Source organism: Heptranchias perlo, chromosome 10, assembly GCF_035084215.1.
Source record: "Heptranchias perlo isolate sHepPer1 chromosome 10, sHepPer1.hap1, whole genome shotgun sequence".
NCBI lineage: Eukaryota > Metazoa > Chordata > Chondrichthyes > Hexanchiformes > Hexanchidae > Heptranchias > Heptranchias perlo.
In genome coordinates this window covers 37,176,051-37,193,255 of record NC_090334.1, presented here as the reverse complement: position 1 = coordinate 37,193,255, position 17,205 = coordinate 37,176,051, and the positions used below count along the sequence as shown (strand labels likewise).

Genomic DNA, 17,205 nt, shown 5'->3' with positions numbered 1-17,205 from the left:
TAAGGGTTTCAGCAGCAGATGAACTGAGGCAAGGGTGATTTTATTTTTCTGTCATCATTGTACAGAATGATGTTAGAGGTGGAAGTACAATGATGACAGAAAAATAAAATCTCTGTAGGTTGAATAAATAAATAATCTGGCCCATGATCTGTTAAGAATGCATCAGGAGAAAAAGCAGTTCATGGGAGGGTGTATTTTATGCTGTTAGTCTTCATACATAAGCTGGTCACTGATGCAGTGATTAGAACACATTGAATGCCCACATTTAAAAATGTGCATTAAAGCAAGCATCATCAGTATAATACTTTTGGACACTACTGATAATATTTCAATAATTTTTAAATAAGATGTATAGAATGGAAGCGAATAAATAATTCATTAGTGAATTACAGTACTTTTGATATTTAATGGTTTCCATAGGCAATAGAGTAAGACATTTAACAGTTCCACAAAACTAAAATATAAAATTTTCCATTTGAATCTTGCTGACAAAAAGATTTCCACAAATAGGCATGGTAAGAATAATTTTTATTGCAATATTGAACAGCGCATCTTTCTTTAGCCATTACAAATTTTATAGACACCTACATGAATGACAATACATAATATATATTTTACCTTATGATATATTTACACATGCAGTTAGTACTGACATCATGCTACATACTGTTAGTAGTAACATTGCAATTTACTACAAAATATGAATAATGCTTCCTTGTAGGAAAATACATCTGAATAGCTGGAATGTGCATTATGCTGCACCTCAGCAATTTAAAGTTGACTCAATTCAAGTTCAACTGGTTATACAGACACTCTTAATGATCCCTTTTCCCCTTAATGAACAGATCACAGAAAATTGAAAACATATCGAGTGCAAGCCCTATAAGAGCACATATCTAAATACATCCAGAATTTATCATTATTTAAACAATAACTTTCACCTTGGCTCTTATCAGATTTCACTTATAGCATTTTTTCTACAGTTTCTTGGTTGGAAGCCATGCACAAGGTAAATAGTGTAACTCAGCTGCATTTTCAGTGTTTTAAGTTTGTTTAATATTATATATATATATATTTATATATATGATATGTCAGTGTTTCAAATAAAAGCAAGTTCATACATTTCATCATGAGAAAGATTATTTTTCCTCACAAGCTAACTTTTATAGCTGAAATGCTGAGACCATTTACATTCCTTGGAAAATTCATACCATATAATTTAAAATGAAAATATTCTGTACATGTTTTGTGCCATAAGATTGATTTGGTGAATATATTCTTAAACATAACTTTACACCTACATACAAACTGAAAACTTACTATACATTCCTGAATTGTGCACAAGTAATCTGAAATGTTCCTACTGAAAAACAAAACTATGTACAAAGTACACAATGTACAGCAAAGCAAGACTGCCATCATAGTTTCCTAGTGATCACACCCAATAACTAATGGGCCTTTCGGTTTAAGTAGCCAAATACAATTGGACAAGAAAATGCTTTTCACAACAGTAAATATAATTAAAAGTGCAGTAAATATACAGATAAGTAATCAAGTGGGTGCAGGGCAGTTGCACTGTACGACTAAGCATAGATTGCTAAAATATATATTTTGGTAAGCTAAAAATAGAACTCCAGTGTTCTTAATAAAAAATAGTTTACAAGGAACATATTTTAAACTGCATATGGAGTGGCAAATACACATTTACTAAATTAGCAAGAGGCAAAACATTTGGCTTAAGCAGCAAAGTAATAATAAAAAAAACCCTCAGCATTGACTTATGGCTCATTTTGAGGAATTAGAGTGTAATTTTTTGTTATGTTGTGGTCATTAGGATTTATTAGCTGAACCAGAAGAACGCCGCAATTTCATAGACATACGACTCTTGCTAGCACGAGGTGACATTGGAGAGGCTAAGTCGATCCCGTCCGCCCCCTGTGCTGCAGGACTTTCGGCCTGCTGATTCTCTGGGCATGAGCCTGCAAGACAGTGGAAGGGGAAGCACTATTATTCATATACAAGACATCTGTGTGACTTCTTCTGTCAACTAACGCTCTTTGTAAATAGATTTAAAAAAAAACTTTCTAAATCTCCTGAGGTTTATATTAAATATTTTGATAAATTTACAAGGTTTTTTGTGGTGCAAAAAGTACAACAAATATTTGGAAAATTATATTAAGTAGCTCACTTGTACTTATAAAATCCCACTGTGAGAGGAACAAGGTGATGCATGCTCCAAAGAAAAGTAGTAAACACACATTACATTAGGTGAGCAAACAGCTTTCAGCCCACGCCCAGAAAAGTGCAAGAGCAAGAAATTAATTCCACGTTAGTCAGTGACTATGCAGTGTCAAGTGGACCAGTCCTGGTTTAGTGAAAACATAAAAGAAGAAACGGGTTTTGTTCTGCAGGGCTCTGTACGTCAGCAGAATTTATTAATGACTAAAAGTCAGACAGCTTGGGCACTACATCATTGAGATTAAACTGGAAAGACTTTTTTCCGTTCTGGGTAGAAATGGAAATACAGAAGATTAAAAAGTAAAAATACATTCAGTAAGACAAAACAATGTAGAAAATAACATACCAAAAATGGCAACATAAAATTAAAAACAAAAATTGAAAGTAATCATACAATAAACTAGAAGAACTACCAGTCTAGCACATTGACACTGAACTGAGCACTTACTACAACACATTTACAACATATCTGGAGCAATATGGAAGCTTGATTAAATCTGCAACACAATTGTATGCAATTAAGCCTAATGAAATTAAGGTCAAGTTAATTTGGACTGAAGAGATACATCTTAAAAAAAATGTTTTATTACAATGCCATATTTGTTACGTTAACCACACTTTACATGGAGGCATATTCAATTTAGGTTATGCAACAATGCATGACTCAGAATACATCTGAAATTAGGTCTCAGATAAAAAGCAAACAGCTTAGCTACGCAATTTAATTTCCATCCATTTTATACAAGCAAAATATAATTTTGATTTCAGAACATCTTAGTAAGCAGAATATTTTATAGTCCTCTGCAGTCCAAATTAAAACATTATTTGGACTGGAAATATAATTTAAAGAAACATATTAAAAATTATAGAAATATATTGACTGGTTCCCTTTTTACAAAAGAAATAAAATAAATAAATAAAATATATTTTTTAATCAGTTACCACAAGTAAATTTAGGAACTAGAAATGACAGGCTGAAGGAAGCTTTTTTTAAATTTTGCACAGCATACCATTCATAGCTAGCGTGAAAGACCTTCCGTTTCAAGCCTTTGCCCTTTACCTTGATGAGGCCAATGTTTTCTAGTGGAGGTTTGGGAAGAAGAAGAAATATCACAGCATTTCTTTCTTTAAAATGAAGAAAATGAAGCAAAAAAAGTGAATTGGACAGGAAGAGGAGAAAAAGGGAAAAAGAGAACAGGTGTGAGAAATGACACACAAATACTAAAGTTGAAGGGTATTAATAATTAATGTGCAGAACAGAGATAATGAGCAGAAATCCTGATGCCACACCTCACTGGCTTATACTTGTACACCTTCTAAACAGAAGTTACAGCTGACAATTACACAGTGGAAAACTGATAAACTTGGGGAACCATACTTACCTTTAATATTAAATATTCTGTAAAAAAAACCCGTAAGAGGTATTTGGTAGAAATATGCTGTTAGACTGTAAAATCAAATCAAAGAATATCTCTGTGAAAGATTCAGATTTAGAAGACTAAATGTTAAAGTTACAGCAAGTAATGGCAGATTACTATTGACAATACACAGAAGATCCAATAAAATACTATATCCAAACTGGAGGCCTATGCATTCAATGCCATCTATTAAAGGGAAACAATATTGGAGCGAGCACTTGGATGTAAAGCATTCACCCCTGCATGTGTTACTCAACAATATATCTAAGAAGAGAGTAAAAGACCTAACTTTTAAAAAATGTTATCCCCTGTTGAAATGCTCCTCCATTGGCCCAAGATTCTCTCATTTTAATCCAGCACTTTCAATATGGATACACAGATAAAGTATGGTTGGGGTCTTCATATCAGAGTCTGCAATTCACTAGTCATCAGTTTTTATTAGGATCAAAACTGCAAAATTCTATTTTATATTTGAACATCTGCCTGCTGAACTTTACTGATACACACCACTCTACAGAGAAGAATATATATAAATAAATAAAAACATATACAAAATGATATGTTCAACTTTAAAAGGTGCCATGTGGGACTGAAACTGCATAGACACTTTACATACAAGCATTTACCTCTACATTAATTACTTTCCTTACTTATTACCATACAGGTAATATCTGCAAATAGAGAAAAAGGAAAAAAGTATCATTTAGATACAACATTCCTGCTTATTCAAATTAAATTATTTTCATACAAAGGGGTCATACAATAAAGTTTAACATGAACAGAAGCAATCCCTACAAATCTCAGTCCATTTAAAGCAATTCAAGCTGGAATTGTGATGCCCCTAATTCAGAGAGTCTGACACTCTGGTCTCTCTGTTTTCCCTCTTCTACCTTGTAGAGCTAATTGTGTGTGTTTTGTTGAACTACAATTTAACAACTGTCAAGCAACACTTAGCAACAAGGTTATATTTTGTGTGGTACTGCATTTCTGGGGATATATGAAATGCAGATGACAGAACCAGAGGAATATCACTATGCAAAGTTAACCAGAAGAGAAAAAAGTCTGCCTGAGAGCAAGGTGCTGAAATCTGGCATATGGAAGGTATCTTTTGAAGAATGAGGAACACAACATTTACAAAAAGGTAAATCGATTCATCTTCACTATCAGCCTTTACATATAGCAGGTAGCTCTCCTAAAAAAAAAAACTCTGCTCGGAAGAGAAAGGATCAATTTATTTAGAATCCAAGGGCGTTAATAACAGCTCTGCAAAACTTTGCAGCCAAATCCAAAGAAGTTGTTTGGTGAAAAGTCTTACCCAAGTGGCTACCTTACAGAGGCCAAACAAGAAGCTTGAAAAAGCTGTTAAAACTGCAACTGCTCTGTGGAGAATGGTAAGTTACTCACCACAGATGCAGTTTTGTTATTCTTGGAATATAGTACAAATAGGGCATTCTATTCATCTGTATGAGGAAAACGTCCCAATAAATCCCAACAGATGTCTCACTCCTTCCCCCCCAAATCAGTTGCAGAACATTGTTCAGAACACATTCTCAGTTCTTTCCAGGGGACAACGTTCTGAGCACATTTTAAATCCTAGCAGTTCCATAATAGGACAGATAAGAGAATATAGTAACCAGGGATGGAGAAAAGAAAATGTCTTAATGTGTCTCTCAGGAAAGTCTCCAAGCATAATTTTGTTTTAGAGTGCAGCGATTCCCAGGTAGGCAAATGTGGTAACCATTTTGCACATTGGAAGATCCTATATACAGCAAATTAGATGAATGACCAATTTTTTGTTTTGATGGCACTGACTGAGGGAGGAATGTTGACCAGGACTCTGTGGAAACCCTTTCCTCTTCTTCAGTTAGATCTTTAACATCCACCTAAACCATTAGACTATTCCTGCATTTATTGTACAATGAACAACGCTAGTTGAAGGCTGAGCTCCTATGAATGTAGATAATGATTAGAATTTGAACATTTTCAATGCTGAAATTGCCGCTTCAACTAGGGTCAAAGTTGGCACTTGCAAAAATGATAATTCGGTTTTATCTTCCTCTTCCTTCTCCAAGCAACCAGAATCTTATTAGAGAAGAAGAACTTGCATTTTTATAGCATGCCTGGTACTATGACAGCTGATGAAGATCTGTTATAAATATTTAGGTTGACTAGATTTCTGACTGGAGGAGGAAGTTCTATTCTCTAAGGCCTCCAATGAATTCTCCATATGCTGTCTGACTGCTTATGTGACATCAAGTAATGGATGAGCAAGAACTTTATTCAACTTAGCATTGGCAAGGCCAAAGCCAAATCTCCCACCAAAAATTTCACACCCTAGCCTTATTCCATCCCTGGCTACTCGCTCAGGTTAAGTCATAAGTGTGCAACCCCAATGTCCTGTTTGACTCCGACCGGAGCTTTAAACCCACACATCCTAGTCACCAAGATGCCTTTTTTCTCCTTTGCAACATTGTTCATCTCCACCACTACATCCTTTGTCAGTTCTAGGCTCCACTACTCTTAACAGCTTCCCAAGTTCCATCAAGTATAAATAACGATTTGTCCAAAATATCATTACCGTGTCCTATCCCACAATATGGAACCGATATTAGGAGGGAGGTGGGTTGGCAGTGGGGGGTCGAATGGGCGCGTGGGTTTGGCACACGATCGTAAGTAAATTGAAGCCACTTACCTTGGTTTCCGCGCTGGAAAGCTGCGCAGTGGGCGGACTGCGCACATGCACCTGTCGTGGTCCATATTGGTACCAACGACATAGGTTAAAAAAAGGGATGAGGTACTGCAAGGTGAATTTAAGGAGTAAGGAAATAAATTAAAAAGCAGGACTTCAAAGGTAGTGATCTCAGGATTACTACCGGTGCCACGTGCTAGTGAGTGTAGGAACATGAGAATAGACAGGATGAATGCGTGGCTGCAGGGATGGTGTAGGAGGGAGGGACTTAGATTCCTGGGACATTGGGACCGGTTCTGGGGAAGGTGGGACCTGTACAAGCGTGACGGGTTACACCCGAGCAGGACCGGGACTAATGTCCTCGCGGGGGTGTTTGTTAGTGCTGTTGGGGAAGGTTTAAACTAGAGTGGCAGGGGGATGGGAACCTGAGCGGGGAGTCAGAAGGGAATAAAATTGAGAGCAGCAAGAGAGGGGGAAGACCCAGGGGAAATCTACAATACAAATAGTACAAACAGTTGTTCAAGAACAAGTGAGAGAGAAAAGTGTAGAGCAGCGGAAAGAAAGTGTACTTTAGGCACGACAGATAAAATAAAAACTAGAAGGCATAAGGCGATTAACCCAGCATCAAAGCTGTGGCAGGGGGTTGGGAACCTGAGCAGGGAGACAGAGGAAAGCGTGTCAGGAAGGGACGGAAGGTATGGAGTAAAAGGTAAAGTGTTAAAAAAGGAAAAAGCAGGAACTAAGTGTCACAAAACATATTTGAAAGTTCTTTATCTGAATGCACGTAGCATTCGTAACAAAATGGACGAGTTAACGGCACAAATAACTACGTATGGGTATGATCTTGTGGCCATTACAGAAACATGGCTGCAGAGTGACAACGACTGGGAATTAAATATGCCAGGGTATTTAACAATCAGGAAGGACAGGCAGGAAGGAAGGGGAGGTGGGGTGGCTATAAAGGAAGGAATCACTGTAATACAGAGAAATGATATTGGGACAAAGGATCAGGATAATGAAACAGTTTGGGTAGAGATAAGGAATAATAAGGGGAAAAAAACACTAGTGGACGTAGTATATAGGCCTCCTAATAGTTGCAACTCTGCTGGAAGAAGTATTAATCAGGAAATAGTCGGGGCATGTAATAAGGGAACAGCTATAATTATGGGGGATTTTAACTATCATATTAACTGGACAAATCAAATAGGGCAGGGCAGCCTTGAGGAAGAGTTTATTGAGTGTATTAGGGATGGATTTCTTGAGCAGTATGTAACTGATCCTACAAGGGGGCAAGCAACCTTGGACCTGGTCCTGTGTAATGAGCCAGGATTAATTAATAATGTCCTAGTTAAGGATCCCCTTGGAATGAGCGACCATAACATGGTTACATTCCATATCCAATTAGAGGGTGAGAAGGTTGGTTCTCAAACAAGCGTACTGAGCTTGAATAAAGGAGACTATGATGGTATGAGAGCGGAATTGATTAAAGTGGACTGGGAAAATAGATTAAAGTGTAAGACGGTACATGAGCAGGGTGTTCATTCAAGGAGTTATTTTACAACTTTCAAAAAAAAAATATTCCACTGAGGAAAAAAGGGCGTAAAAGAAATGACAGCCATCCGTGGCTAAGTAAAGAAATTAAGGATAGTATCCGACTAAAAACAAGGACATATAAGGTAGCCAAACTTAATGGGAGGATAGAAGATTGGGAAGTCTTCAAAAGACAGCAAAAAGTAACTAAAGGATTGATTAAGAAAGGGAAGATAGATTATGAAAATAAACTAGCAAAAAATATAAAAACAGATAGCAAGAGTTTCTACAGTTATATAAAAAGAAAAAGGGTGGCTAAGGCAAACGTAGGTCCCTTAGAGGATGAGACCGGGAAATTAATGGTGGGAAACATGGAGATGGCAAAAATGCTGAACAAATATTTTGTTTCAGTCTTTACGGTAGAGGACACTAAGAATATCCCAACACTGGACAAACAGGGGGCTCTAGGGGGGGAGGAGCTAAATACGATTAAAATCACTAAGGAATTGGTACTCAGTAAATTAATGGGACTCAAGGCGGATAAATCCCCTGGACCTGATGTCTTACATCCTAGGGTCTTGAGGGAAGTGGCAGTAGGGATTGTGGATGCTTTGGTAATAATTTTCCAAAATTCTCTGGACTCGGCAAAGGTCCCGGCAGATTGGAAAACTGCTAATGTAACACCCATATTTAAAAAGGGTAGTAGGCAGAAGGCTGGAAATTATAGACCAGTTAGCCTAACATCTGCGGTGGGTAAAATTTTGGAGTCTATTATTAAGGAGACAGTAGCAGAACATTTGGATAAACATAATTTAATAGGACAAAGTCAGCATGGCTTTACGAAGGGGAAGTCACGTCTGACAAATTTGCTTGAGTTCTTTGAGGACATAACGTACAGGGTGGATAAAGGGGAACCAGTGGACGTAGTGTATTTAGACTTCCAGAAGGCATTCGACAAGATGCCACATAAAAGATTATTGCTCAAGATAAAGAATCACTGGATTGAGAGTAATATTCTGGCATGGGTGAAGGATTGGTTATCTAACAGGAAGCAGAGAGTTGGGATAAATGGTTCATTCTCGGACTGGCAACCAGTAACCAGTGGTGTTCCGCAGGGGTCGGTGCTGGGTCCCCAACTCTTTACAATCTATATTAACGATTTGGAGGAGGGGACCGAGTGTAACATATCAAAGTTTGCAGATGATACAAAGATGGGAGGGAAAGTGGAGAGTGAGGAGGACATAAAAAACCTACAGGGGGATATGGACAGGCTGGGTGAGTGGGCGGAGATTTGGCAGATGCAATACAATATTGGAAAATGTGAGGTTATGCACTTTGGCAGGAAAAATCAGAGAGCAAGTTATTATCTTAATGGCAAGAAACTGGAAAGTAGGCAGTACAAAGGGATCTGGGGGTCCTAGTGCAAGAAAATCAAAAAGTTAGTATGCAGGTGCAGCAGGAGATCAAGAAGGCCAACGGAATGTTGGCATTTATTGCTAGGGGGAGAGAGTATAAAAACAGGGAGGTATTGCTGCAGTTATATAAGGTATTGGTGAGACCGCACCTGGAATACTGCATACAGTTTTGGTCTCCATACTTAAAAGACATACTTGCTCTCGAGGCAGTACAAAGAAGGTTCACTCGGTTAATCCCGGGGATGAGGGGGTGGATATATGAGGAGAGGTTGAGTAGATTGGGACTCTACTCATTGGAGTTCAGAAGAATGAGAGGCGATCTTATTGAAACATATAAGATTATGAAGGGGCTTGATCGGGTGGATGCGGTAAGGATGTTCCCAAGGATGGGTGAAACTAGAACTAGGGGGCATAATCTTAGAATAAGGGGCTGCTCTTTCAAAACTGAGGTGAGGAGAAACTTCTTCACTCGGAGGGTAGTAGGTCTGTGGAATTTGCTGCCCCAGGAAGCTGTGGAAGCTACATCATTAAATAAATTTAAAACAGAAATAGACAGTTTCCTAGAAGTAAAGGGAATTAGGGGTTACGGGGAACGGGCAGGAAATTGGACATGAATTTAGATTTGAGGTTAGGATCAGGTCAGCCATGATCTTATTGAATGGCGGAGCAGGCTCGAGTGGCCGATTGGCCTACTCCTGCTCCTCTTTCTTATGTTCTTATAGGCTGTCAGCTGGAGGTGCCCTATTTAAAGGGGCAGTCCTCCACTGACTGATGCTGCAGAAAATAGGCAAAATTACAGCATGGAGCATCCCAGGCGGAAGGCTGCTCCCAGGTTGAATGATGCCTCACTCCAGGTCTTACTGGATGGGGTGAGGAGGAGGAGGAGGGAGATCTTCCACCCGGCAGATGGGAGGAAGTGGCCTGCCTCTGCCACCATGAAGTCCTGGCTCGAGGTGGCAGAGGAGGTCATCAGCACCACCAACATATCATGCACCTGTATACAGTGCAGAAGGCGCTTCAATGACCTAACCAGGTTAGCTGAAGTGAGTACTCTTACTCATTCCCTTACACTCCGTCTGCCACATCACCGCCCCCACCCCACATCTCCTTCTGCACTGCCAACACTACTCTATCACATCACTCCTCACACTCACCGAACCCTCATCCTCATCTTACCTGCACTTCCTCACCTACCCAGTACTCATTCCACCACTACCACTCAACCCAATCCTCATACAATCTCATGGCTCTGTCTCACACTCACCCTCTCATGCATCTCTTTCACGGTCAGCCTCACCCAACCTGCCACTACCTGTGCTGCAGCCACAGGGCATGCATCATGTATGTGTAGTAGGAAGCATAAGGCAAACGTGTCGTGAGCATGAAGAGGATGCACAAGGGTGTTTGAGGGTTTGTCATGATTTTTACTTGCATTTGATTTCTGATCAACTCACATTACATATTATATTGTCACCACTACTGCAACGTCTTGGCCATTCTTGACTGGCTTGTGCAATAAAGCCCCTTCATGAGGTTCTCCATGAACACCCTTGATGCCACCCATTGGGTCACCCTACAGTGGGTGTATGTGTAGTTGCACGACTACTTTGTGCAGGTGCCTGTTGCGCAGCACTGTGTTGTGTAGCTCCATGTGGCGGAGGTGGACGGCGTGCCTGACGAGGCTGGTGATGTTGCTCGTCCTCCAATGGAGTGATGAATGCAGCAATGGACCCCCCCCCCCACCATCCTGACTCTGTGAGTGTGAGGGGGTCCACAAAGTAGGTAAATGGGTTTGGACAGCAGAATTTAGGGTTTGATGTAATAATTTTGAGTGTGGAGACAACAGTGTGGCAGGTAAAACTTTGTCTGAGGTGACAGAGTGCCCTGCTACAATGAATGAGGTATTCCCACAACTGTCAAGGAATTCTCTGCATCTCCCAATGGCTGCTGACTGAAACACGTCTGCAATAACGGGGAGTGTTTCCCACAGCATGGGAAACACGCTGAGGAGAGTCCAAAATCACATCCTTGCTAAAATCTCTTCCCAATGAGGTCCGTCAACCACCTCAAGTACCTCCCTAACTATCTAAACTGTCATCCCGCCGGCTTTAATTGCCGGTGGGAGTCCCACACGTGGGGGCTGCGCGCGCACCGATTCATGTCATTGGGAAACCCGGAAGTGGGCGGGTTGGAATTGGGCTCCGGACCCGCTCCGGGATTCCCCCATTTTAGGAGCCCCCCGCCCCGAACGCACCCGCTTGGCCATCCTAAAATCAGCCCCTTTATCTCACTTCCCTATTGCCTCCGTCTTTGCCGACTTCCAATGGCTTGCTATTCCCAATGCATCAAATTCAAAATCCTTCTCCACACCTACAATTCCCTCCTGGCCTTGCTGCTCCCCATTTCTGCAGCACTTCCAGCCCTAATGCCAATGCCTGTTCTTTGCTCATCTTATCTTTTTATCTCTTCTCCCTCCACTCCATTTTTGTCACAGAACCTTCAGATGCCTGAGCCTCTCACTGTGGGATCCTCCCTAAATCTACCAGCTTGCCCCTCTCTACCCTCCTTCAAAAGCCTCTTTCAAGCCTAGCTCAGTGAATCTGCCTTCAGTCATCTCCCTTAGCTCTTTTCCCATCACTGCTTATTAACTACTTTCACTCTATGAAGTACTTTGGAACTTCTGAAAATGTTAAAGATCTATACAATTGCAAGTTGTTGTAGTGTTGTAGGGATCACTCCTGATCCCTTACTCTGATGCCTTCACTATAATAGTACCATAGAGAAATTTTTGAATGTCACTGAGTTTTATATGCTGCTAACTTTGAAACCTTCAAAAGAAAAAACACAAAGCACCTCTGAGAACTTTTCCAGGTGATAATCAGAAAAATCTGTTGTCGATGACAGGATAAGAGAACTGCAGACATCTTGCAGAATAAGCTAGAGATAGAACAGAGTGGAAGAGAGGCCTAAGCATGCATTGAGATTTAAAAGGACAATATCCTGCGGCTTTTTTCTCCACACTCCCATAACAGAATATCCTATTGCATGTGGAGGTTTCCAAATGGAGACTAACCTTTTATTTCACGACTGGGTCTTTCCTCAATAGCAATATTACATACAGTTCAATAACTAATTACCATTTTTTTTTAGGAACAGATTTACCCAAGTTTTATTTCTACATGGATTTAGACTTGTATCTCCTGATATACAAATAACATAACCGGTTTCCCATTCCATATTTGTGTTGAGCAGGAAAGACTGTTGATATTGCAATTTCTTGGACCTGAAGTTACTGTAAACAAGAATTTTGGTTATGGTCAGAGAAATGTTACAGTCTACAACAAATGTGAAAATCAGAGACCAAGTATATAATTCACTTAGACATCTTGCTGACAATTAAACCATCATGATGGCAGTTTTTCACATTAGCAATATCGATTGTGGTTAATCACACTTAGCAATGCAATTTAATTTATTGTGATTGTTCAGGCTCCCTTCAGAAACTTAAGAACATAAGAGAAGGAGTAGTCCATACGGCCCCTCGAGCCTGCTCCACCATTCAATCAGATCATGGCTGATCTTCGACCTCAACTCCACTTTCCCACCCGATCCCCATATCCCTTGATTTCCCTAGAGTCCAAAAATCTATCCATCTCAGCCTTGAATATTTTCAATGACTCAGCATCCACAGCCCTCTGGGGTAGAGAATTCCAAAGATTCACAATCCTCTGCATGAAGAAATTCCTCATCTCAGTCTTGAATGGCCGACCCCTTATCCTGCGACCATGACCCCTAGTTCTAGACTCTCCAGCCAGGGGAAACAACCTCTCAGCATTTATCCTGTCAAGCCCCATAATAATCTTATATGTTTCAGTGAGATCACCTTTCATTCTTCTACACTCCAGAGAGAATGGGTCCATTCTACTCAACCTCTCCTCATAGAATAATCCTTCCATCCCAGGAATTAATCTAGTGAACCTTCTTTACCTCCAAGGCAAATATATCCTTCCTTAGATAAGGAGACCAAAACTGTACACAGTACTCCAGGTGAGGTCTCACCAAAGTCCTGTACAACTGTAGTAAGACTTCCTTACTCTTGTACTCTAACCCCTGTGCAATAAAGGCCAACATGCCGTTTGCTTTCCTAATTGCCTGCTGTACCTGCATACTAACTTTTTGTGTTTCTTGTACGAGGACACCTAAGTCTCTCTGAACACCAACATTTAATAGTTTCTCATAATTTAAAAAATATTCTGTTTTTCTATTCTTCCTACCAAAGTGAATAACATCACATTTCCCCACATTATACTCCATCTGCCACCTTCTTGCCCACTCACTTAATCTGTCTATATCCCTTTGCAGCCTCTGTGTCCTTCTCACAGCTTACTTTCCCACCTAGCTTTGTATCATCAGCAAACTTGGATACACTACACTCGGTCCCTTCATCGAAGTCATTAACGTAGATTGTAAATAGCTGAGGCCCAAGCACCGATCCTTGCAGCACCCCACTAGTTACAGTCTGCCAACTACTCTCGACTCTCTGTTTTCTGTCTTTTAACCAATCCTCCAACTATGCTAATATATTACCTCCAACCCCGTGAGTCCTTACCTTGTGTAACAACCTTTTATGTGGCACCTTATCGAATGCCTTTTGAACATCCAAATATACTACATCCATAGGTTCCCCTTTATCTACCCTGCTAGTTATATCCTCAAAAAACTCTCAGATTTGTCAAACATGATTTCCCTTTCATAAAACCATGTTGACTCTGCCTAATCATATTATGATTTTCTAAGTGTCCTGTAACCACTTCCTTAATAATGGATTCCAGCATTTTCCTGACGACCGATGTCAGGCTAACTGGTCTGTAGTTCCCTGTTTTCTCGCTCGCTCCCTTCTTGAATACCGGCGTAACATTTGCGACCTTCCAGTCCACTGGGACCGTTCCAGAATCTAAAGAACTTTGGACGAATATAACCAATGCATCCGCTATCTCTGCAGCCGCCTCTTTTAGAATCCTGGGATGTCGGCCATCAGGTCCAGTGTATTTGTCAGCTTTTAGTCCCATTAATTTGTCCAGTACTTTTTCCTCTAGTGATATTAATTGTTTTAAGTTCCTCACTCTCATTTACCCTTGGCTCTCCACTTTTTTTGGTATGCTTTTTGTGTCTTCTACTGTGAAGACAGATACAAAATATTTGTTTAACGCATCTGCCATTTCCCGTTTCTCCATTATAATTTCCCCTGTCTCAATCTCTAAGGGACCAACGTTTACTTTTGCTACTCTCTTCCTTTTTACATACTTGTAGAAGCTCTTACAATCCGTTTTTATATTTCTTGCTAGTTTACTTTCATATTCTTTTTTTAAAACTTTTTTTAAAATCTATTTTTTGGTCATCCTTTGTTGGTTTCTAAAACTCTCCCAATCCCCAGGCTTATTACTCTTCTTGACAACATTATAGGCCTCGTTTTTCAATCTAATACTCTCCTTAACTTCTTTAGTTAGCCACAGGTTGACTTTGAATTATGTTTCTGAACCAATTTCCTCTTCTAAAAAGGGAATAAGATGCAGATTATTCCTTTATATGCACCATGATGGAACAAAGTTCTAAATCCACTAGGGTTCGCAAATAGACTAAAATGCTCAGGAGACAGGACTTTCTTGCTTATCCGTACACTTAATTTTAAATTTTTCCATTTGCTATTATAGACCTGAGTAGCAGGCTTAAAACCATAATGATGTCAAACACCTGCAGTGATAGCCCTTGGGCACTCCATCTGTTCCTTTCAATAAACAGGCCATCGGTTGAAGGTTGCCTAGGGCATAATGCCAAATTGAGAATGTAAATCCTCCCTTTGTGGTACAGCAAGCAAATTAATCTACAGAAGGGAGAGGAGATCTGAGATCCATAGCTTCCATAGCCAGTATCGCCCAATTAGAATCAAAGGTTCCTCATTTGCGATAACCCTATAAACTAGAGGGTAGGCAGGGAAAGTGTAGAAGGATCTCCCATACTCATATCGACAGGCCGGAGTGACAAAATAATGTGATTTGTGCTCTTTTCCTAAGTGACATTTCTAGGTAGCCTCATTTCTGAAATATGGAGGTCGGTTTACCCTCCGGTTGGCTTCTTGGACCTGAACTATACACCTGTTAACTGGTTTGCCACCATGTTCCAAATACCGGTGTTAAATGGTTAGCAATAATTTATGCTTTTTGCACCAAAGTCAAACTCCAGTGCACACTTGCAGGTCAATGTGGCATTTTGTCAAAGAATATAATTCCAACCCATGTCTTGCTTGAGATCTATTCTCTCAAATGATTCAACTCTCTACACCATATGTGTAGTTTCTGCTAATCTATTAATAAGAGAGAGCAATGAAACCAGAATTATGAAGCAGGGCTAATCCAGCATCAGCAGCTGAAGACAAAGGCTGCATAGATTGCCTGGATGAGTGCAGCTCCAACAACACTCAAGAAGCTCGACACCATCCAGGACAAAGGAGCCTGCTTGATTGGCACCCCATCCACCACCCTAAATATTCACTCCCTTCACTACTGGTGCACTGTGGCTGCAGTGTGTACCATCCACAGGATGCACTGTAGCAACTTGCCAAGGCTTCTTCGACAGCACCTCCCAAACCCGCGACCTCTACCACCTAGAAGGACAAGGGCAGCAGGCACATGGGAACAACACCACCTACATGTTCCCCTCCAAGTCATACACCATCCCGACTTGGAAATATATTGTCGTTCCTTCATCGTCACTGGGTCAAAATCCTGGAACTCCCTACCTAACAGCACTGTGGGAGAACCTTCATCTCATGGACTGCAGCGGTTCAAGAAGGTGGCTCACCACCATCTTCTCTAGGGCAATTAGGGATGGGCAATAAATGCTGGCCTTGCCAGGGACGCCCACATGCCATGAACGAATAAAAAAAATTAGCATAAAGGAAAGGCCCCGTAGTTCTATGAAGCTTGAATAGCTCCACCTACTAATCACATGCTCTGGCTTTTATTTCACTGACATGTCAAGGAACCATGCTGAATGCCAACATGTCAACTTCTGCAGCTGTACTGACCACAACTGGGGCAGAGACACACATAGGTTGTGGCAGCTCTGCGAAACAGCACAGCTAAAGAGACTGTACATATTATGAATACTCCTGTTGCAGGGGGTCAGGGAACTATCTCTTTGTGAGCATTTAATGCAATTCATGACTTTGGTATTGTCTGCCCACTGGATTGACTGGGCTTGAACCGGATGCAGTAAGTATTGTAAGGCAAGTCAAGACTACTCTCATTGCAGACTACTGATAGGCTATTGTAAATGTTGGTCGAGGCAATTGACCTGTGCTTGCCAATTCATCAGACGAAGTACTCAACCAGAGGGAAGCATCTTTCTTGTCCTACAGAGGGCATGCTGGTTACAGCAGTGGAACAATATCTAACAAGGTGCTCTATGAGTCTCTCATCACTGGGAGGCTTCAGCTGAGGAAATATCTAGCCATACCAGTTGCAATGAATGACAGAATTTGAGATATCAGTGTGTCAATAAGTTCAGTTGTTATGGTTTCATGAATAATCTGCATTCTCGGATCACCAAGTTGGCTATGTAGCATTTTGTGGTAGGTTTTGGCCAGAATTGAAATTTGACTTCGAGAAAGATGATGCTTGGGAGGGATTCAATTGGGATTTCTTTAGGTACACTGGGTGGCATAACTAGAATTCCAAACTTTGGTGAAAGAGAAAGGCTGCAAAGTTCTCACTGAATGGTGGCAGATGTTTGTTAAGTAAATATAAACATGAAGTATATTTACCTGCATTATGTGTAAGGCGTTTCTAAGAAAATTAGTGCATGTGGCTAAAACAGCGTTGCTGTAACCATGCCTGTGGCTAATCGGCGATTTCTA

General features: G+C 40.5%; 1 protein-coding gene across 7 annotated transcripts in view; it reads right to left on the bottom strand.

Annotated features, from left to right (window-relative positions):
- Positions 1 to 511: 511 nt before the first annotated feature.
- The window catches only part of ralgapa1 (Ral GTPase activating protein catalytic subunit alpha 1), a 227,405-nt gene continuing 210,711 nt past the window's right edge, over positions 512 to 17,205 (bottom strand). For 4 of the 7 annotated variants that reach the window (XM_067991483.1, XM_067991488.1, XM_067991490.1 and 1 more), the window contains one exon: positions 512 to 1,979. In XM_067991483.1, coding sequence (XP_067847584.1) covers positions 1,831 to 1,979 — 149 coding nt within the window. In that variant the 3' untranslated portion in view covers positions 512 to 1,830. Of the gene's footprint in view, positions 1,980 to 3,248; positions 3,364 to 17,205 lie in introns of those variants that run through there. The other 3 variants (XM_067991491.1, XM_067991484.1, XM_067991487.1) reach the window with 3 other exon arrangements.